Below are 24,522 nucleotides of genomic sequence, written 5' to 3' on the forward strand. Positions count from 1 at the left end.
CGATATTACATTTAAACGCATTTATCGGCGGCAGGCCGATATTATCGGACATCTCTAATGAATACATATATATTTTCAAATCACATTTTTTTACTCAACTAAATTCAAATATGTGCAAACAATGCAGAGTAGAACAAGAAATACAAAACGTTAAATGTGGAAAAAAAAACAAAGTTTATGATTTTTTGTAAAAGGAAAAGGGAGGAAACGATCAAACTGTCAATAGATGGAATTGATATTGAAAGGGTTTCTGAACTTAGATTTTTAGGAGTGATACTGGATGACGGTCTGACATGGAAATCTCATATTGCACATGTACGGAAAAAAGATGTCTAAGAGTATTTTTATATTAAACAAGGTCAAATATGTGTTAGATTACAGGGCAATGCGTATACAGGACTTCATCAAGTCCAGAGTCAATGCAGCTGTGTACCGAGAGATTTTAGAGCACTACATGCTTCCATCTGTTGAAAAGCTCTATGGAGACGATGATTTCATTTTCCAGCATGATCTGGCACCTGCCCACAGTGCCAAAACCACCAGTAACTGGTTTACTGACCATGGCATTACTGTCCTCCATTGGCCTGCCAACTCCCCTGACCTGAACCCCATAGAGAATTTGTGGGGTACTGTGAAGAAGAAGCTGAAAGACACCAGACCCAATAATGCAAATGAGCTAAAAGCCACTATTGAAGCATCCTGGGCATCCATAACACCTCAGCAATGATTGCCTCCATGCCACGCCGCATTGATGCAGTAATCCGTGCAAAAGGATTCCCAACCAATTACTGAGTGCATTAATTGACATTTTCAAATGTTTGATTTTGTTTTGCTGTTATAAATCTTTTTTTTTTTACTTGGTCTGAGGAAATATTCACATTTTTTGAGATAGGATTTTTGGGTTTTCTTAAGCTGTATGCCATAATCAGCAATATTAAAATAATAAAAGGCTTGCAATATTTCAGTTGATGTGTAATGAATCCAGAATGTATGACATCTTTGTTTTTTTAATTGCATTACAGAAAATAAAGGACTTTATCACAATATTCTAATTTTCTGAGACAGTCCTGTATTGTGTTGTGCACTTTTATTGCCATATATCAGCTACTGTGTGGAAGTGTGGGGGAACACATATAAGAGTAACATAAAGGCATTGTATCAACTACAGAAAAGAGCTATAAGGATTATTCATAAAGTAGATGACTTAGAACACACTAACATATTATTTATTAATTCTGGTTTATTGAAACTACAGGAGCTAGTAAAGTTACAGACATTATGTGTTATGTTTAAGGCTAAAAGTAAAACATTACCAGCAAATTTACAAAAGACGTTTGTCATAACTTCTGAGAATGAAGAGCGTAGAACAGACCTGGGCAAATTAAGGCCCGGGGGCCACATGCGGCCCGTTAAGCTTTTCAATCTGGCCCGATGGACATTCCCAAATAATTTTTTTAGATCTTTAAGATGGAAACTAGCTGCCATTATGATGTGCAGTCATGTTTTCTAATGACCGCAAGACTTGAACTATACTAAGTATTTCAATGGTTGGAATCTGCGCTTATGGATGATATACTAGTTACTATGGTAATCTAATTAGTTACTATGGTCATCTAATTAGTTACATTGGTAATCTACGTCACAGCAGCTCAGACGAGGCACCAAGCAGTGTGGGCGGGAAGCGTTTCCACAGACGCGGAAGGAGATTTTCACAACAAAGTTCTAAAGCTTAGTGATATATCAGATATATCAAATTGTAGGTGGGTTTATTTTGTACCCTTCGCGTTCATATTTCACTGTTTGTTGCATTTTTGTTGCGTTTCACTTGATTGTAAAATGTGTCGATCGAAAGGGGGTGTGACATTCATATTTTGTCAATATTCAGTGTTTTATCGTTCATAGAAAAATTTAAAATTTCATTACGTTTTTTAAGGCGGTCTGTCACAACGTTTTAGCATTCAATCAGACATTATTGTGAGGTTTTGTATTAGTGTTCCTAAAAATAGATATACCGGCCCACGGACATATTTTCTTCTCTAAATGTGGCCCCTGAGTCAAAATAATTGCTCAGGCCTGGTGTAGAAGAAAAGGTCATTTCCAACATCAGTATTCAAGGACAACTTTAAAACAAATGTGTATATCAGTGGTGGGGGTTAAACTATGGAATTCTCTTTACAATGAGATAAATGACTGTAAAAATATATTCCAATTGAAAAGAATATATAAAGACAGAACAATAATATCATATGGACAGCCATAAGTGTCTACATTTTGCTTTATATTCATTATTCTACTTGTTTTTTTGTCTGGTTTTGTATTTGTTTTATAACATCCCGTGAGGTGTATATTACTTTTTTTTGTTCGGTTTGTACTTCACGAAATTTTGCACTTGTGTGTGTTTGTTTTCATTATATTTGGATATATTTGTTTGGTTTGTATGATATCCATGAAATAAGACTACGTATTATGTTGAAGGGGGCAGGAAAATATAAGATTTTTCTTCATCCTGCTCCTTCTCAGGCATTGGTGTGTAAATGTGTGTTAAGTTGCTGAGGTTTAATTGTCTTATCGATCAAAGATCAATGAAGGAGGTAAATAAAAAAATGAAATAAAATGAAAACAAGTTTAAATATATATGTGACATGTTTATTAAAAAAATGTGGCATGTTCATTAAAAAATGTGGCATTGATACAAAGCCTAAAGTATCATCTCAGCATCAGTCAAGGAGGCCTGGCTCATCCCCTCAGACTGTTCATCATCATCATCCTCCTCCTCGCTGTTCTGTTCATCCCCCTCAGCTGCCCTCTTCATGCCCCTCTGCTTGGACAGAGCCACAGCATAGCGAATGTTGTACATGTTGAAGTCACAGCTGAGAAGACAAATTACAGGTGAAAATTAGGGATGTCCGATAATGGCTTTTTTGCCGATATCCGATATTGTCCAACTCTTAATTACCGATACAAACCAATACCGATATATACAGACCTGGACATAGTCTGGACTGTATACAAATGCTTATTTTGAAAATGTAATTTTCTTTACAGATTATATGCAATCTGTTGTTGAAGTTCCCAAATTTTGAATGTACATACATGAAGGTGTGTGTTGCTGAGACCGACCTGGACATAATCTGGACTGGACCTGGTTTTTAAGAACCCTTTAAACCAGGGGTGCTCATTACGTCGATCGCGATCTACCGGTCGATCTCGGAGGGTGTGTCAGTCGATCACCAGCCAGGCATTAAAAAAATAGTCCTAAAAATGAGCGATCATAAATCTTCACTATGACGTCACTTTCGTCACTTGATTGACATTCACGGCACCCGAGGGTCTTCTGAGATGACGCTGGCTGCTGCCAGCTCATTAAAATTACCGACTGGAAGGCGAGAAACACTTTATTTCAACAGACTCTGGCGCCGTACCTGTCGTCAAAACTCCAAAGACCGACCGCACAGTTGCACAATAAAAGCTCTGCTTCATCCTGCCTGCGCTACCAAAATAAGAGTCTCAGAAAGCTGGCGTGCACAAGCTAGCAAGCTACGGAGTTTGCCGACAATGTATTTCTTGTAAAGTGTATACAAAGGAGTACGGAAGCTGGACAAATAAGATGCCAAAAACCAACCACTTTCATGTGGTATTGGACAGAAAGGAGGACTTTTTTTCTCCCCCATTCGAAAATGCGGACATTATCATCACCACTGTCTGATTCCAATCAATGCAAGCCATCACAATCAGGTAATACACCAACTTATATTCTTGTCTTCATGAAAGAAAGGAATCTATATGTGTTAAACATGCTTGTATTATCTTTAAACACCTTTAACTTGTTAACAATATTAACTATATGTGTTAAACATGCTTGTATTATTTTTAACCACCTTTAACTTGTTAACAATATTAACTATATGTGTTAAACATGCTTGTATTATCTTTAAACACCTTTAAGTTGTTAACAATATTAACTATATGTGTTAAACATGCTTGTATTACCTTTAACCACCTTTAAGTTGTTAACAATATTAACTATTTGTGTTAAACATGCTTGTATTATTTTTAACCACCTTTAACTTGTTAACAATATTAACTATATGTGTTAAACATGCTTGCATTATCATTAAACACCTTTAACTTGTTAACACAAACATATATTTCATAAATAAGTAAATATAAATGATATATATGAATGAGGTAGATCCCCACGACTTGATCAATTGAAAAGTAGCTCGCCTGCAGAAAAAGTGTGAGCACCCCTGCTTTAAACAATCTAATTTCATGGACAACCAGGTCTGGTGGAGATAAGGACCATCCATCTTCTTCCGCTTATCCGAGGTCGGGTCGCGGGGGCAGCAGCCTAAGCAGGGAAGCCCAGACTTTCCTCTCCCCAGCCACTTCGTCCAGCTCCTCCCGGGGGATTCCGAGGCGTTCCCAGGCCAGCCGGGAGACATAGTCTTCCCAACGTGTCCTGGGTCTTCCCCGTGGCCTCCTACCGGTCGGACGTGCCCTAAACACCTCCCTAGGGAGGCGTTCGGGTGGCATCCTGACCAGATGCCCGAACCACCTCATCTGGCTCCTCTCCATGTGGAGGAGCAGCGGCTTTACTTTGAGCTCCCCCCGGATGACAGAGCTTCTCACCCTATCTCTAAGGGAGAGCCCCGCCACCCGGCGGAGGAAACTCATTTCGGCCGCTTGTACCCGTGATCTTGTCCTTTCGGTCATAACCCAAAGCTCATGACCATAGGTGAGGATGGGAACGTAGATCGACCGGTAAATTGAGAGCTTTGCCTTCCGGCTCAGCTCCTTCTTCACCACAACGGATCGATACAGCGTCCGCATTACTGAAGACGCCGCACCGATCCGCCTGTCGATCTCACCATCCACTCTTCCCCCACTCGTGAACAAGACTCCGAGGTACTTGAACTCCTCCACTTGGGGCAAGATCTCCTCCCCAACCCTTTTCCGCCCGGAGATAAGGCCCTTTTTAAAAAAAATAAAAAAAATAAAATAAGATACCGTAAATAAAATAAAAACATTTTCTTGAATAAAAAAGAAAGTAAAACAATATAAAAACAGTTACATAGAAACTAGTAATGAATGAAAATGAGTAAAATGAAGTGTTAAAGGTTAGTACTATTAGTGGACCAGCATGTGTGCTTACGGACTGTATCCCTTGCAGACTGTATTGATATATATTGATATATAATGTAGGAACCACAATATTAATAACACAAAGAAACAACCCTTTTGTGTGAATGAGTGTGAATGGGGGAGGGAGGTTTTTTGGGTTGGTGCACTAATTGTAAGTGCATCTTGTGTTTATCTTGATTTGATAAATAAAAAATAAAAAAACGATACCGATAATAAAAAAAAAGATACCGATAATTTTTGATATTAGATTTTAAAGCATCTCTAGACATCTCTAGTAAAAATACATAAAAATTAGCTTCCAAAACAGAATCCATTCGGTGCGACGACATGACAATACTTACAGTTTGGACAGATTGTCTGAGTGTCTCTGGATGCTCTTCTGCAGGGCTTGCAATGTGGGAAGAATGGCTCCTGACCTGCACCACAAACACTACCGTCAGATCTTTTTACTGCACTGTGGGTTCAACAAGACTCGGACCGAGAGCAGACCTGTTCTTGAGTTTCTGTCCGTGCAGCATTAGCAGGTGCTTAGCCCAAGTCATGTAGAATTGCAAGTGACCCGATTTCTCCAAACATGTGGCCACAAAGCCCAGCAACTTCTCAACATAGATGTCTGGGAGCGTGGCACAGATAACTGGAACTGGGAGGGCAAATATTCACAACAACGTCACATTCACATAGTTGTCAATACAGCTGCATAGCAGGGCTGGGCCATATGGCCTTTTATTAATATCTCCATATTTTACACATTTCCATATTTTGCCTTAGCCTTGAATGAACACTTGATGCATATAATGACAGCAGTATGATGATTCTATGTGTCTACATTCAAACATTCTTCTTCATACTGCATTAATATATGCTACTTTTAAACTTTCATGCAGAGAGGGAAATCACAACTAAGTAGGGATGTCCCGATCCGATATTTGGATCGGATCGGCTGCCGATATTTGCCAAAAATTGCGTATCGGCAAGGCATGGGAAAATGCCGATCCAGACCCAGTTTAAAAAAAAAACTCCGGTCCGTGTTTTCCAACGCACCGATTTAAATAACACATTCCACTTTTCTGCTGCTTCGTGATTTCCGTTCCGCATTTTCCAGCACACCTTCAACACATCCACATGTCTGTGAATTCTCACGCAGTTGCTTTTAGCTGCTGGCATTACACGACAGGCTCTTCTCACTCTTTCCTGTGTCTCCCTCTCACAGACAGCGAGCGCACCTTCTTACACACGTCACATACTGTCACGTCATACGTCACATACTGTCACGTCATACGTCACATACGTATACGTCCTCTCCCAGCAGAGAGCGAGGTAGCGGCATGGCTAACGTTAGCTGTGATGCTAGCGCAGCTGCTAAGGTGCGCACTGTTTAAGCGTCCTCTGCGCACGGCAAATCTATGCCACGCACAAAATCAAATAAAAAAATAAGCGCATAACAATTTTCGACACACGGACACGACAGAGACAACAGTTTTCGTCATCATTGTTCAAATATTGTGACGTCTGTCGAGACGCTTATCTCCATTTGGTGCCACACGTCCACACCATCAAAATGCCGAGGCAAACATTTCCACATCAACACCGTATGAAAAAATTAGTGATTTTTTTAGTTGTGATTTCCTTCTCTGCATGAAAGTTTAAAAGTAGCATATATTAATGCAGTATGAAGAAGAATGTTTGAATGTAGACATGCAAGCCTTGAAAGAACATTTTGAAAATCAAGACTACATTTCCTGCAAATGGGTGCATTTCTACCCTATATTTTAACTTTAGATTTATTCTCATATCAAACTCTTTTGGCTGTCTTTTTGACACTTACCCTCCACACCCTGGATTATAAATAATGTCAATAATTCAATGTGATTATCTTGTGTGATGACTGTATTATGATGATAGTATATATCTGATAGTATATATCTGTATCATGAATCAATTTAAGTGGACCCCGACTTAAACAAGTGTAAAAACTTATTGGGGTGTTACCATTTAGTGGTCAATTGTACGGAATATGTACTTCACTGTGCAACCTACTAATAAAAGTATCAATCAATCAATCAAAACACATAGAATCATCATACTGCTGTGATTATATGCATCAAGTGTTCATTCAAGGCTAAGGCAAAATATCGAGATATATATCGTGTATCGCAATATGGCCTTAAAATATGGCAATATTAAAAAAAGGCCATATCGCCCAGCCCTAGTTCAATGATGCCATTTCTGTTTGTCATGTATCATTTTGTCTATTTTGTGTTTATCCCTGAATAAACAGGTCAGTTTCTTGTTACCAACCATTGTGTATTATTCAAACTCCCCTAATTCAGCTGGCTAGTTGTTATCAAGAGTACTAAAACCCTTTTCAACATGATTCTGACAACTAAGTAGGCTGAATAACTTTAAACTTTAATACATGCTCAGATAGGCCAGTATCGGTCAGTATCGGTATCGGATCGGAAATGCAAAAACCATATCGGTATCGGATCGGAAGTGCAAAAACCTGGATCGGGACATCCCTACAACTAAGTCAATTTACCAAAAGTGTATTTATTAAAGAGTTATTAAGCAGTGGCACAAATACTCATGTAATTTACAAAACGGAAAGTGCAAGATTGTCAGACATTTTAAAACAAGATATTAGTGCACTTTTGTGCATGATGTCACTAAGATGACATATCAAAACAACACTAAATTAAAGTGCACTTTTTGTACAGAACTCCACTACTAAAACAAATAAAGTGCACTTTGTCACACAAGATATTTCAATAAGTGTCAAATAAAAAAGAGCTGCATAATAGTAAATCAAATAGTGTATGTCCTTCGCTATGTGGTGGGTTCCTGCGGACGTTATCTCCTTCTGTTGTTGACTATTTTTTTCATACGGTGTTGATCTGGAAACGGTTGCTTCGGCATTTTGTTGGTGTGGCACCGAACGGAGATGTTGACATGCAGAGTTTCAAACACTCTTCATTCTCTAGCGGGTGACTTTTCAAATGATGCTACACATTAGCAGTGCTGCTACGTTTTGTTGCAACGCTTTTGCCGCATACCGTATTTTCCGCACTATAAGGCGCACCGGATTATTAGCCGCACCTTCAATGAATGGCATATTTCATAACTTTGTCCACCAATAAGCCGCCCCGGACTATAAGCCGCGCCTACGCTGCGCTAAAGGGAATGTCAAAAAAACAGTCAGATAGGGCAGTCAAACTTTAATAATATATTAAAAACCAGCGTTCTAACAACTCTGTCCCAAAATGTACGCAAATGTGCAATCACAAACATAGTAAAATTCAAAATAGTGCAGAGCAATAGCAACATAATGTTGCTCGAACGTTAATGTCACAACACACAAAATAAACATAGCGCTCACTTTCTGAAGTTATTCTTCATTCGTAAATCCTTCGTCTTCGGTGTCCGAAGTGAAAAGTTGGGCAAATTTACGATCCACTGGCAGATGTTGGCGTCGTCTGGCGCTGCCTCCTCGTCTTAGTGAAGGTGTGTTCGCCTTCTGTCATCCACTGTTCCCACGCAGTTAGCAGTCTAGCTTCGAATGCCCTGTTGACACCAATATCTAGCGGCTGGAGGTCTTTTGTCAATCCACCCGGAATGACGGCGAGTATTGAATTAAGCGCGTAAGCGTGTCTCTCAATGTGCTGTTATGAGCTAGCAAATATAACAACTACACTACCCAGCATGCAACGATAGTTACGAGCATGCGCGGTAGCCCTGAGAAGCGTTGTTGTATGCTGGCAGTTAGAATGTGGTTATGAGCACGCTGTGAGTAAACGTTGAGAACTCAGTTAACACGCCTCGTCTGCATTATTTATAATTAGACAGACAACACACTTAATAGGAGCCATTTTGGGGTCTTTACATAAACACACAAATGGAAATGAAACGTCACATATCCCAGCATGCAACGCGCGCTTCTTCTACGGGGAAAAAAGATGGCGGCTGTTTACCGTAGTTGCGAGACCTAAACTTTATGAAAATGAATCTTAATATTTATCCATATATAAAGCGCACCGGGTTATAAGGCGCACTGTCAGCTTTTGAGAACATTTGTGGTTTTTAGGTGCGCCTTATAGTGCGGAAAATACGTTACTTGACATTAGGGGTGTGGGAAAAAAAACGATTCAAATTCGAATCGCGATTTTCACTTTGTGCGATTCAGAATCGATTCTCATTTTTAAAAAATCAATTTATTTTTTCCTTTTTTTAAATTAACCAATCCAACAAAACAATACACAGCTATACCATAACAATGCAATCCAATTCCAAAACCAAACCAGCAACACTCAGAACTGCAATAAACAGAGCAATTGAGAGACACAAACACGACAGAACAATCCAAAAGTAGTGAAACAAAAATGAATATTATCAACAACAGTATCATTATTAGTAACAATTTCAACATAGCAGCGATTAAAAATCCCTCATTGACATTATCATTAGACATTTACAAAAAATGAAAAAAAAAGAATAATAGTGTCACAGTGGCTTACACTTGCATCGCATCTCATAAGCTTGACAACACACTGTGTCCAATATTTTCACAAAGATAAAATAAGTCATATTTTTGCTTCATTTAATAGTTCAAACAAATTTACATTATTGCAATCAGTTGATAAAACATTGTCCTTTACAGCTTTTTACAAAAATCTACTACTCTGCTTGCATGTCAGCAGACTGGGGTAGATCCTGCTGAAATCCTATGTATTGAATGAATAGAGAATCCTTTTGAATCGGGAAAATATCGTTTTTGAATCGAGAATCGCGTTGAATCTAAAAAAAAATAAATCGATTTTGAATCGAATCGTGACCCCAAGAATCGATATTGAATCGAATCGTGCGACACCCAAAGATTCGCAGCCCTACTTGACATATTACGATTGTCTGTTCAACATCTTCCCGCTTGAAGCCAAACCACCGCCAGACGATGGACCCTGTGCTGTTTCTCTTGGGAATGAATTATTCCTTCATTTGTTACCAGAATCGCACCTTCTCTCTCTCTCGTATTACCACTCGCACCACGGCTAACTTTACCCGTGCCGCTACCTCTCTGCTCGGCGAGGGCGTATGACGTTGCACGCGCGACAGTATGTGACGTACTGTATGTAAGAAGGTGCGCTTGTTTTATGTCTGTGTGAGAAGCAGAGACAAGAAAGAGTGAGAAACACCTGTAGTGTAATGCCCACAGCTAAAAGCAACTGCGTGAGAACGTATACTCCAATATCACAATATAGTCATTTTCTATATCGCACAGAGACAAACCTGCGATATATCCAGTATATTCCATATATCGGCCAGCCCTACTGCACAGTATAGTAGAGCAGTGTTTCCCAACCTTTATTTGAGCCAAGTCACATATTTCACATTAGAAAAATGTATTGGTACGCCAACAAATGCCAGGAATTATTCTGTTGTATTACAAACCCCGTTTCCATATGAGTTGGGAAATTGTGTTAGATGTAAATATAAACGGAATACAATGATTTGCAAATCATTTTCAAACCATATTCAGTTGAATATGCTACAAAGACAACATATTTGATGTTCAAACTGATAAACATTTTTTTTTGCAAATAATCATTAACTTTAGATTTTGATGCCAGCAACACGTGACAAAGAAGTTGGGAAAGGTGGCAATAAATACTGATAAAGTTGAGGAATGCTCATCAAACACTTATTTGGAACATCAGGTGAACAGGCAAATTGGGAACAGGTGGGTGCCATGATTGGGTATAAAAGTAGATTCCATGAAATGCTCAGTCATTCACAAACAAGGATGGGGCGAGGGTCACCACTTTGTCAAGAAATGCGTGAGCAAATTGTTGAACAGTTTAAGAAAAACCTTTCTCAACCAGCTATTGCAAGGAATTTAGGGATTTCACCATCTACGGTACGTAATATCATCAAAGGGTTCAGAGAATCTGGAGAAATCACTGCACGTAAGCAGCTAAGCCCGTGACCTTCCATCCCTCAGGCTGTACTGCATCAACAAGCGACATCAGTGTGTAAAGGATATCACAACATGGGCTCAGGAACACTTCAGAAACCCACTGTCAGTAACTACAGTTGGTCGCTACATCTGTAAGTGCAAGTTAAAACTCTCCTATACAAGGCGAAAAACACCCAGGTGTGTCGAAAACACCCAAGGCATGGGTAACTTACACATCTGTGAAGGCGCCATTAATGCTGAAAGGTACATACAGGTTTTGGAGCAACATACGTTGCCATCCAAGCAATGTTACCATGGACGCCCCTGCTTATTTCAGCAAGACAATGCCAAGCCACGTGTTACATCAACGTGGCTTCATAGTAAAAGAGTGCAGGTACTAGACTGGCCTGCCTGTAGTCCAGACCAGTCTCCCATTGAAAATGTGCGGCGCATTATGAAGCCTAAAATAGCAGAAGGGAGACCCCCGGACTGTTGAACAACTTAAGCTGTACATCAAGCAAGAATGGGAAAGAATTCCACCTGAGAAGCTTCAAAAATGTGTCTCCTCAGTTCCCAAACATTTACTGAGTGTTGTTAAAAGGAAAGGCCCTGTAACACAGTGGTGAACATGCCCTTTCCCAACTACTTTGGCACGTGTTGCAGCCATGAAATTCTAAGTTAATTATTATTTGCAAAAAATAAATAAAGTTTATGAGTTTGAACATGAAATATCTTGTCTTTGTCGTGCATTCAATTGAATATGGGTTGAAAAGGATTTGCAAATCATTGTATTCTGTTTATATTTACATCTAACACAATTTCCCAACTCATATGGAAACGGGGTTTGTAATTATATACCTACTGCCATCTAGTAGAAAAGCATTTAATTTCTCTGCCTGTCATTGGCATGGATACATGAACAAATATACACTCTTTGTAATTGATAGACAATTTTCTGGAGGTTATCTCTCACCTGCCACGACACAGTGGTTGGGAATCACTGCAGTAGAGAAGTGTATTTGGTATTGGTTCACTCACTCTGCTCATGCGGCACGGTCTCCAGCACCTCAAGCTTGAAGGCCTTTTCATTCAGGCGAAATGCAAGAACAATAGCTGAAGCCCACTCCTCAAGTCGTAGTTGTGTGCGTATGCTGGCCGGTGTCACATCCAAGTCAAGGTCGTATGGGTCAAACACCAACGATCCGTCAAGGGAGTAGATTAGCAGGCCCTCGGTCGTTGTGGCTGCCCAGCTACGTCCTGAGAATTGACATACTTTTATCAAATGGCCAATTTGTTGTTTGGTCAGACACAACACACCGATTCTTCCGTCACTTACCTGTTGGAGAGAAGCGCAGTGAGCTGACTCTGATCTCAGGCTTAAAGTGTCTGGAACTCATATCCCCTTTGAAAAAAAACGGACAGAATTATGATCTCGACATTACATGTTGTTATTCTTTTTTCAGTTTGATCACACATGTAAGTATTTTATATATACACAAAAACATCACAATCCAGGACATATTAACTTCAGTCGGGATGTCAGGAGAGAAGGTCAATTATCCTAAGTCTCCCACAAAATCTGGTAAGAGTTGGCAACTCTGCCAATGCTAATACTTGGTAGAGCTGCAAAAAGCTTCCCCTATTTAAAAGACCAGCAGCTGCCACTGGTATACAGCCTGTGTTACATTGTACAGTAATAACAATCATAAAGATAGAGCAAAATGATATAGCAAAAGATGGACAATCGGTAGAAAAATGGATAGATGAATGGATGGATGGGTTGATACTAATAACAGACATATTTTTAAATGTATGTAAATTATTTTTAGCATTAAAATATACATGTATATATGCATCATCGACACTTATGCAAATTATATGATGTCCCGTTGACCACGCCCCCACCGCCACATGTAGATTTCAAGCTGGGAGAAACCCTGAGGGCTCAACATAAGAAAAGACTGCAGCTATGACAACACAACATAGTCTTTACACCATACTTGCCAACCTTGAGACCTCCGATTTCGGGAGGTGGGGGCGTGGTCGGGGTGGGGCGGGGCGTGGTTAAGAGGGGAGGAGTATATTGACAGCTAGAATTCACCAAGTCAAGTATTTCATACATATATATATATATATATATATATACACATACATACATATATATATACATACATATATATATATATATATATATATATATATATATATATATATATATATATATATCCTGAAAATATGCAAACAAAACTGTGTTTAGATAATTGATACTTCAAACTTGCATAAATAAATATTAAGGAATATAACATAACTTGGCTTCTGAGAGTTTCAAAATGTAATGAACAAAATGCTAAAGTTATTGATAAACAAGCAATTGTTTTAATAATTAAATATGGTCATTTTAAATGAATTATTATCATTTAAAATCAATTATTTCAAATATGTTTATTTTAATGTATAATTCTATGGCTGGATGTAATAAGGAGTCAGGAAGAAATACAAATAAAAATACAATTAATTTTGATGTTTTTAGCAAAATATAGTAAAAATGTATTTAGTTTTTTTTTTTTAAATTAATAAATATATTTATTTTTAGGTAAGATAAACATAATAATACAATTTATCTCTAGTCTGGATGACTTAGTTCTTGTCACCCTGTTGTCCTCCCGTAGTGAAAAAAGGCTGTCCTCACTCAGGTCCGCAAGGAGCTGGAGGGGGCGTGGCTTCCAGCTCCGGCTGGAAGCCTTACCCCCGAGAATATTAGGTGCTGAATTTCGGGAGTCTACCGGAAAATTCTGGAGGGTTGGCAAGTATGCTTTACACTGCTGCTATCTAATGTCTTGGAATTGCAACTGCATGCAAAGTCTACTATATAACACTTGCAAAAAATTGCCTTAGCCGTGAAATAAAAAAAATATGTAAATATATCAGCTCGACAGCACAGTGTAAAAAATTACATTTTATTATTAACACAGGAACAGACGCAAAAGCACCAAAAATTGTTACCTTTGAGTATGGGTATATGAGTATAATAATATAATATATCAGTATATATTATATACTGTATTTATTTTATATTGCTACTATGGTACATTTTTAGTCTACTTAATAACCTGCATTATCCTTTCCATATTTTGAAACTGAGCTACTGTGTGGGACAATTTCCCTCCTGGATCAATAAAGTTTGTCTAAGTCAGGGGTCGGCAACCCGCGGCTCCGGAGCCGCATGCGGCTCTTTGATCACTCTGATGCGGCTCAGCAGCTTACTTGCTGAACCCCCTAATTTTCCTGTGAGACTTCCGGATTTGAGTGCCTCTCCCAGAAAACTCCCGGGATTAATATTCACCGATTTTCACCCTTATGGCTATAATAAGGGCGTGCCATGATGGTACAACATTTGGCGCCCTCTACAGTATGTATTAACAGCGTGCCAGCCCAACACTTGTTATACAATATACATCTTCTGCTTGCACACGTACGTGACAGCAAGGTATACTTGGTCAACAGCCACACAGGTTACACTGACGGTGGTCATATAAAACAACTTTAACACTCTTACTAATAATGCGCCACACTTTGAACCAAAACCAAACAAGAATGACAAACACATTTCGGGAGAACATCTGCACCTTAACACAACATAAACACAACAGAACAAACACCCAGAATCCCATGCAGCCCTGACTCTTCCGGGCTACATTATACACCCCTGCTACCACCAAACCCCCCCCCCCCCCCTCCTCTCTGTGCGTCGGTTGAGGTGGGCGGGGTTTGGTGGTGGTGGTGGGGGGGGGGGTGTATAATGTATTCCGGAAGAGTTAGGGCTGCATGGGATTCTGGGTATTTGTCCTGTTGTGTTTATGTTGTGTTACGGTGCAGATGTTCTCCCGAAATGTGTTTGTCATTCTTGTTTGGTGTCACAGTGTGGCGCATTATTAGTAAGAGTGTTAAAGTTTTTTTTATACCGCCACCGTCAGTGTGACCTGTGTGGTTGTTGACCAAGTATGCCTTGCTGTAACCTACGTGAGCAAGCGGAAGTCTCATTCAACATGTGGCTGATCAGGCACGCTGACTGTAGTGGGCGCTATATGCTGTATCATCACGGCACGCATGACGCTGACAAGCGCCATACATTTAAAACCCGTGTGCCGCACCAGCTTTCAAATTCCACATAAAGGTGTGGGCAGCGTGTCTGAGACCCCTGGTTTATACATAGCACAAAGCAAAAAAAAAAATTGAATGCAGTGTTATATCATTTAAATTTTCAAAAAATTTTTGCGGCTCCCATTGTTTTCTGTAATTTGTGAAACTGGTCAAAATGGCTCTTTGACTGGTAAAGGTTGCCGACCCCTGGTCTAAGTCCATGCGTATCGATTCCAAGGTACCAGGAATTAGTAGTGTATCAATTCAAATGTGAAAGGTATCCATCCCAAGGGACAACAGAGTCCTACCACTCCTTCTCTCGCCCACCCAACTACAGTGGGAGCCAAGCACCTTCTGTTAAACAAGTCCAAGCACAATGACAGCCAATCAATGCCCACTTCAGGGTGTAACTGACCATTGTTTTCCACTTCCAACATGTCATGCACATGAAGAGGGTGAGGAAACTCGCAGTAATGTTATACAAACCCCGTTTCCATATGAATTGTGAAATTGTGTTGGATGTAAATATAAACGGAATACAATGATTTGCAAATCATTTTCAGCCCATATTCAGTTGAATATGCTACAAAGACAACATATTTGATGTTCAAACTCATAAACATTTTTTTTTTTGCAGATAATCATTACCTTTAGAATTTGATGGCAGCAACACGTGACAAAGAAGTTGGGAAAGGTGGCAATAAATACTGATAAAGTTGAGGAATGCTCATCAAACACTTATTTGGAACATCCCACAGGTGTGCAGGCTAATTGGGAACAGGTGGGTGCCATGATTGGGTATAAAAACAGCTTCCCAAAAAATGCTCAGTCCTTCGTCCACAACTGCGTGAGCAAATAGTCAAACAGTTTAAGAACAACGTTTCTCAAAGTGCAATTGCAAGAAATGTAGGGATTTCAACATCTACGCTCCATAATATCATCAAAGGGTTCAGAGAATCTGGAGAAATCACTGCACGTAAGCGGCATGGCCGGAAACCAACATTGAATGACCGTGACCTTCGATCCCTCAGACGGCACTATATCAAAAACCGACATCAATCTCTAAAGGATATCACCACATGGGCTCAGGAACACCTCAGAAAACCACTGTCACTAAATACAGTTTGTCGCTACATCTGTAAGTGCAAGTTAAAGCTCTACTATGCAAAGCGAAAGCCATTTATCAACAACATCCAGAAACGCCGCCGGCTTCTCTGGGCCCGAGATCATCTAAGATGGACTCATTCAAAGTGGAAATTGTTTTTGGAAATATTCGACATCGTGTCATCCGGACCAAAGGGGAAGCGAACAATCCAGACTGTAATCGACGCAAAGTTGAAAAGCCAGCATCTGTGATGGTATGGGGGTGTATTAGTGCCCAAGGCATGGGTAACTTACACATCTGTGAAGGCACCATTAATGCTGAAAGGAACATACAGGTTTTGGAACAACATATGCTGCCATCTAAGCGCCATCTTTTTCATGGACGCCCCTGCTTATTTTAGCAAGACAATGCCAAGCCACATTCAGCACGTGTTACAACAGCGTGGCTTCGTAAAAAAATAGTGTGGGTACTTTCCTGGTCTGCCTGCAGTCCAGACCTGTCTCCCATCGAAAATGTGTGGCGCATTATGAAGCGTAAAATACGACAGCGGCGACCCCGGACTGTTGAACGACTGAAGCGCTACATAAAACAAGAATGGGAAAGAATTCCACTTTCAAAGCTTCAACAATTAGTTTCCTCAGTTCCCAATCGTTAATTGAGTGTTGTTAAAAGGAAAGGCCATGTAACACAGTGGTGAACATGCCCTTTCCCAACTACTTTGGCACGTGTTGCAGCCATGAAATTCTAAGTTAATTATTATTTGCAAAAAAATATATAAAGTTTATGAGTTTGAACATCAAATATGTTGTCTTTGTAGCATATTCAATTGAATATGGGTTGAAAAGGATTTGCAAATCATTGTATTCCGTTTATATTTACATCTAACACAATTTCCCAACTCATATGGAAACGGGGTTTGTAGATTAAAAATTTGATTGACGTTATTACAAAAACATAACAATATGACTGTAACTAATTAATCGGGATCATCTGACACCCTTAATTCAGAACTCTCTAAATTGTCTTTTCCAAAAAAAGCAACAATCGCACAATTTAGCAACATTTTCTGGTCTGATTGGACTTATTTTGAAACATTCAACATTAAAGCACAAATCACTCGTCTCAACAAGAAACAAACCCGCTGATAGTAACACTTGTGATTAAAAACATTTTCTCCTTGTCCGAGATGCCAACAAGGCTTCTATATATGCGGTGATATCTTACCTTTTCTGACCCCAGGTAGACTAATGTTGACCCCATCTCCATCCCTGGCTCCCTCGTCCACAAGGGCGAGGCTGCCGAACTCAGTCATCTTACGTCGGTCCAAGAACTCCTAAAGGTATAACGCGACCACAACTGTCAAATCCAGAATTCTCACGACAAGTCTTCACATGAGTCGAATGAGAAGCTTGACCTCCATGGCATCGAAGGACAAGTTGCATGAGATCTCAAACTTCTTTATGAGCATCTGTTCCCTGACATTGTAGATGCAGACAAACTTGGACTGGCCGCCACTCAGGATGGACTCCCCGTCGGCAGAGTAGCACAGTGACGTGAAGCACCTAGACATGGCACGCGTGTCATTTTTAGGATTTGATATGGTGACTTGAGTTGAAAATAATGGACCCAATCTTGCAACTCACCTGCTCTTGGACATCTGCTTGGCGGTGACTTTATCGGTTTCCTTGCGACCTGTCTCCAGGTCGTGACGTCCTGCCACTGAACCGACCTGCGCTGCCGTGTTGGGGTTCCAGAAAGAGATCTCGCCATTTAAAGAGGCAACTGCCAACTCTTGACCATCAGGGCGGTAAGTCACTGACAAAGCTGAGGAGAAGAAAAAGGCAAAACACTGTAAGGATATTTTTTAAATATTCATTGTGAATGACGATTGTTTACCATCAGCGGTGAGGTGAAGCGTCTCCTTCACTTGCCAGCTGTCCATCATGTCCCACAGCCGAATTGTACGATCCCATGAGGCGCTGGCTAAGATGGACTTAACTGGACTGAAACACAAGCAGCTGACGGGACCCTCATGACCACCTAAAACCTAAACAAAGAAAGGAGAAGGATGGCATTATCGTCAGTCAAATTACTACCAATTAGGGCTCTGCGATGTGGCCTTAAATCTTAATTGCAATATATATTACAGCCTGTTGCCTTAACAATACATATCACAATATATGATTTGAAATGTATAGTAAATCGTAAAAAATAATAATAAAAAACGTTTACAAAGTATCCTGAATTGTCTGTTGACATATTGTAACATATTGCATAATTTCCTGTATTGTTTTTTGTATTGTTTCAAAATTATTATTAACCTATTTATGTTATTATTTGGTTATTTTCTGTTGTAACATGGTTCTATATACACTTCTGTTGAAATGTCATAAACAATTATTCTTCAGTTGTTTGGATACTTAACATTATTTGTGGGCGATACTACACATTTGCTTACCGATCCAATACCAACTAGTTACGGGGGGGGGGGGCAGTATTGGCCAAACCAATGTTAATAATATCCATCCATCCATCCATCTTCTTCCGCTTATCCGAGGTCGGGTCGCGGGGGCAGCAGCCTAAGCAGGGAAGCCCAGACTTCCCTCTCCCCAGCCACTTCATCCAGCTCTTCCTGTGGGACCCCGAGGCGTTCCCAGGCCAGCCGGGAGATATAGTCTTCCCAGCGTGTCCTGGGTCTTCCCCGCGGCCTCCTACCGGTCGGACGTGCCCTAAACACCTCCCTAAGGAGGCGTTCGGGTGGCATCCTGACCAGATGCCCGAACCACCTCATCTGGCTCCTCTCCATGTGGAGGAGCAGCGGCTTTACTTTGAGCTCCCCCCGGATGGCAGAGCTTCTCACCCTATCTCTAAGGGAGAGCCCCGCCACCCGGCGGAGGAAACTCATTTCGGCCGCTTGTACCCGTGATCTTGTCCTTTCGGTCATAACCCAAAGCTCATGACCATAGGTGAGGATGGGAACGTAGATCGACCGATAAATTGAGAGCTTTGCCTTCCGGCTCAGCTCCTTCTTCACCACAACGGATCGATACAGCGTCCGCATTACTGAAGACGCCGCACCGATCCGCCTGTCGATCTCACGATCCACTCTTCCCTCACTCGTGAACAAGACTCCGAGGTACTTGAACTCCTCCACTTGGGGCAAGATCTCCTCCCCAACCCGGAGATGGCACTCCACCCTTTTCCGAGCGAGAACCATGGACTCAAACTTGGAGGTGCTGATTCTCATCCCAGTCGCTTCACACTCAGCTGCGAACCGATCCAGTGAGAGCTGAAGATCCTGGCCAGATGAAGCCATCAGGACCACATCATCTGCAAAAAGCAGAGACCTAATCCTGCAGCCACCAAACCAGATCCCCTCAACGCCTTGACTGCGCCTAGAAATTCTGTCTTATATTAATAATAATACATGAAAATTTTCAAGATCATTGAAGGATTACATTTTTCATCACAATTACAATCAGACAGAAACAAAGAATGGCTGTGCAACAATTAGCAACTAAACATTAAAATGATTTCCTAATGTTTGTTGGCCCTGCGATGAGGTGGCGACTTATAATAATAATAATAGATTGTATTTGTAAAAGCACGTTACATTGAACAAACAACCTCAAAAAGCTACAGTGCATTTTAAAAACAACGATAGAACCACTAAATAGCTGCCCCCAACAAGTAAAATAAATAGTAAAAAAATAAAAACTAGAACAGCCTAATGGCTAGAACTAGCACACTAGAGATGCGCGGATAGGCAATTATTTCATCCGCAACCACATCACAAAAGTCGTCAACCATCCGCATCCACCCGAACTAACATTTAATCAAAACCGCACCCGCCTGCACCCGCCCGTTGTTATATATCTAATATAGACGATGCAAGGCATTAGTGAGGTTATAAAGCTTTTGCCTGTTAAAGAAAGGAGACTGATTCAATTTAGCAGAGACATTCAATGCGTGCCACGCTGTCACGGCCCAGACGCACACCAGTGCGCAATCATCTGGGAGCCGCGCTGAGCGCACCTCCAAGCACGTGGAGGTGCGATGTCCCTCGCGCCCGAGGCTTCAGCGCGCACCGCGGCGGCCATCCTACTCGTCGCGGCCTAGCCCTCGCGGCTCTCGCTGCCGGCGACGGCCGGGTATGGGCCCGACGCTCCAGCGCCATCCATTTTCAGGGCTAGTTGATTCGGCAGGTGGGTTGTTACACACTCCTTAGCGGGTTCCGACTTCCATGGCCACCGTCCTGCTGTCTATATCAACCAACACCTTTTCTGGGGTCTGATGAGCGTCGGCATCGGGCGCCTTAACCCGGCGTTCGGTTCATCCCGCAGCGCCAGTTCTGCTTACCAAAAGTGGCCCACTCGGCTCACCAGGGTGAGCCCCACCCCTTTCGTGAGCGCACTGCGCGCGGAGTGACCCCTGTTACGTGCCCCCGGCAACGGGGGTGGCGGACAGGTAAGCTGCGCGGGCGGAGCGCGCGGAGTGACCCCTGTTACGAGCCCCCGGCCACGGGGGTGGCGGGCAGGTAAGCTGCTTACCTGCTGCGCGTGACGCCGGCCGCGGCGAAGGCGGACGAGGCGGGGTGTCGGTGCGGTGGGCGCGGTGGTGACCCTGGACGTGCGTCGGGCCCTTCTCGCGGATCACCTCAGCTACGGCTCCCGGTGGGGCCCTCTCGGGGGAAGGGGCCTCGGTCCCGGACCCCGGCGAGGCGTCCCTTCTCCGCTCCGTAAAAGTGTCCATCTCTTTTTTTTTTCTTCTTCTGTTGTGGCATATGCTGCAGGTGCCTGCTCGTTTTTCGTATGTGGGTAACAACATTTAACTATGTATATATATTTACCAATTGGTTTAACTGCCACCCGCCTGAATCTATTTAAAATCTAATTATTTTTAATTTCAACCGCCCGACCCGACCCGCGGATAAAACCTAATTTTTTTTTATTTCAACCGCCCGACCCGCGGATAATCCGCGGACTCCGCGGTTGTGTCCGCAAACCGCGCATCTCTATAGCACACATATATCTAAAAAAATGGCTTTTTTAAAAATAAGGGTTTTTAAGCCTTTTTTTTTTAAAAGCATCCACAGTCTGTGGTGCCCTCAGGTGGTCAGGGAGAGCGTTCCACAGACTGGGAGCGGCGGAGCAGAAAGCCCGGTCTCCCATAGTTCGGAGCTTTGAGGAGGTTAGCCTGTCCGGAGCGGAGGTGTTGTGTGGAGGATTTGGGGGTGAGCAGTTCTTTGAGGTAGAGGGGGGCATTTCCATGGAGGCACTTGTGGGTTAGTAGGGAGACTTTGTATTCAATCCTGAGTGGAACAGGAAGTCTGTGACGGGATTTGAGAACCGGTGTGATGTGTGGTCGTATTTCCGCACTTTCATCAGGATACTAGCAGCACTATTCTGTAAGTACTGCAACTTCTGGATGTTCTTGCTGGGGATCCCGACAAGAAGTGAGTTGCAGTAGTCTAGACTAGTAACTTGTCCTGGGTGCAACATTCCCTCTAATGTGCGCACCTGCGCAATTGCGCACTGCTCACGGGTCCTCTGCGCACAGCAAATCTATGCCGCGCAAAAAATCAAATCCCACTCTAAACAAAATAAACAAATCGTTTGTTTTGTATGATTTTGCAATGCAACTGTGAGTAATAGGTGACGAAAGGCGGCCCCAACAGATAAAACAATGTTTGTCAACACTTAAATTATTGTAACGTCTCTGGAGACACTTAAAGGAGGACAGGAATTCCATCGGTCCCTTTATTTAGCGGAATTGTTTGTCGGCCATAACCACACCAAAACAATGTGTAAAATACTTTTATCTAGCAAAAGTGGTCGTTGTCTACCGTACAAACCAAGCCAAAAGCAACTCTTTGTCATCTGTTATATCAACAGCAGCCGCTTGCTCTCTCTCTCACCTGCACCAACACATACACACTATGGCAATTAGCTACTGGTGCGTTTATGGCCACACAAAAAGTTGGACAACTCCAACACTACACGGAAAGTGTAAATTTCAGGTTGTTTTACTATGACTACTCAATCAGTGTGCTTATTCTACTGTCATTTGTTAAGAATGTTATTTTTTGGATATTATTCATGAAATGATGTTACAGGACTACATAATTGCTAATAAAAATATCTATTTTACGGACAGAAAGTTAGTAAACACTTCATCTCATGCAACATGTGAATGTTTTAAGGGGAACTAAATGTGATCTCTGAAAGGCGTACGCAATCTTTCCAAAGCAGGACCCCCACCCAGGCATAAAATACTAGAGTGCATAGCTGATTAAAAAAAAAACAATATCTAAGTGGGCCAAATCACATATATTAGAAAATAATCTCTTGAAATTGACTCGTCACTTGATTATAATAATAAGACATTTAAATTGTTATGTCAGGTTTGAGACAAATGTGCTGCTGGTATGACCACAGTGTGCACGTCTGAATGCTCAGGGTGTTTGTGCGTTTGCTCACACACATGAAAAATTAGAGGGAACATTGCCTGGGTGTAACCCGCCTTCCGCCCAAGTGCAGCTGGGATAGGCTCCAGAACCCCAAAGAAGGACACGCGATAGAAAATGGATGGATGGATAGATCGGCTTTGATTTAAACACTTTGGTTTTTGCCAGAGCCCTGTGTCATGGGACTTATTTCCTGAGTTTGAAAACAACAACAGAAACAACTAAATATTTTTTTCGGTAGTAAAGTTACTGTACTATCAACAATGGTAAATTATTTGTATTTATATAACGCTTTACTATAACGGTATTTTTACTGTCGATATTTGTATCGATCCATCACCCTTTGTTTACATTCAAGAGCTCCACCTTAGCGGTTAGCATGGCTTATTGTATCCTCCTACGGTATTTAGTGTAAAATGTTTAGCTGATTATCGTCCTCCAGGGATGACACTTGTCATAAACGTAGTTTATTTTCCACCATGGAGGCGAGGATTATTGACTTAGAAGTGGCTTTGCACTGTGGAGGAACGTAAGCTGCTCACAAGAATGCTACAGTGTGTTGAGGACGCGTTCGTTTGCTTGTCACTGTAAAATTTGCAGGCTCCGCCTAGAATATGTCCATCCATCCATCCATTTTATAATAAATAAATGATAAATGGGTTGTACTTGTATAGCGCTTTTCTACCTTCAAGGTACTCAAAGCGCTTTGACACTACTTCCACATTTACCCATTCACACACACATTCACACACTGATGGAGGGAGCTGCCATGCAAGGCGCTAACCAGCACCCATCAGGAGCAAGGGTGAAGTGTCTTGCTCAAGGACACAACGGACATGACGAGGTTAGTACTAGGTGGGGATTGAACCAGGGACCCTCGGGTCGCGCACGGCCATTCTTCCACTGCGCCACGCCGTCCCCCGCTTAATCCCTTCGGGGTCGCGGGGGGCGTTGGCATCAACATGCATTATCACGATTTCATACCTGCCAACTTTTGAAATCAGAAAAACCTAGTAGCCAGGGTCCAGGACAAAGTCCTGGTGGGGGGTTCCTTCGCCCCCCGACGCAAAATGATTATTAGCATTCAGACAGGTTAAAATGTTGCTAAAACCATCACTTTTCTATCAGTCACAGTGACTTTTCAAAACAAAAATATTACAGCAAAAATCATATGGGTTGATTGACATGTTTATTCTGTAAGCTAACTTCAATAGTTTGAAATTATTTTGACAGCTAATGCCAGTTATCCTGTCAACCTTTCACAAGACTTCAATTTGTTCATTGAAAGTATAAACACTTTTTACAGTAAACAAATGGTAAAACAGTACTAAACAATTCCATTAAAAAAAAATTGGTGTCATTATTAACTTTCTGTCCAAGCTTGTATAATCTACTGCCTTGTTCAATTGTAAAAAATATTCTGTGCCTAAAATTCACATTTCTATCACAATGATCATACTGTAAACATGGTAAGCTAACTTCATTAAAATTAATAGTCCTGTCAATAGCATGGAATTACCATTCAAATGTAGTTTTTTTGTAAGCCTTTCAAAATAATTCAAAATATGAAAAATTAATGAAAATTAATTGAAGCCATCAGACACTTGAAAAGTGGCACATCACATCTCTAATGGAATCATTTGAACTTTTCAACAGAAATAGCACTGCAAAAATATTAAGGACATACTTCTGTATTTTGGTAGTTATGCTGTCAACATT

The 24,522-nt window shown here is 41.3% G+C and overlaps 1 protein-coding gene across 1 annotated transcript in view; it reads right to left on the bottom strand.

Moving 5' to 3' along the window:
• Positions 1 to 2,630: 2,630 nt before the first annotated feature.
• Positions 2,631 to 24,522, bottom strand: part of pwp2h (PWP2 small subunit processome component) — a 31,051-nt gene continuing 9,159 nt past the window's right edge. Inside the window, exons 13-21 of the mRNA XM_061985449.2 lie at positions 18,234 to 18,384; positions 17,981 to 18,161; positions 17,752 to 17,899; positions 17,562 to 17,670; positions 12,429 to 12,494; positions 12,131 to 12,349; positions 5,635 to 5,785; positions 5,487 to 5,561; positions 2,631 to 2,870 (exon numbers count right to left, since the gene is read on the bottom strand). Coding sequence (XP_061841433.1) covers positions 2,699 to 2,870; positions 5,487 to 5,561; positions 5,635 to 5,785; positions 12,131 to 12,349; positions 12,429 to 12,494; positions 17,562 to 17,670; positions 17,752 to 17,899; positions 17,981 to 18,161; positions 18,234 to 18,384 — 1,272 coding nt within the window. The 3' untranslated portion in view covers positions 2,631 to 2,698. The remainder of the gene's footprint in view (positions 2,871 to 5,486; positions 5,562 to 5,634; positions 5,786 to 12,130; positions 12,350 to 12,428; positions 12,495 to 17,561; positions 17,671 to 17,751; positions 17,900 to 17,980; positions 18,162 to 18,233; positions 18,385 to 24,522) is intronic.

This window comes from Nerophis lumbriciformis, linkage group LG23, assembly GCF_033978685.3.
Source record: "Nerophis lumbriciformis linkage group LG23, RoL_Nlum_v2.1, whole genome shotgun sequence".
NCBI classification, from domain to species: Eukaryota; Metazoa; Chordata; class Actinopteri; order Syngnathiformes; family Syngnathidae; genus Nerophis; species Nerophis lumbriciformis.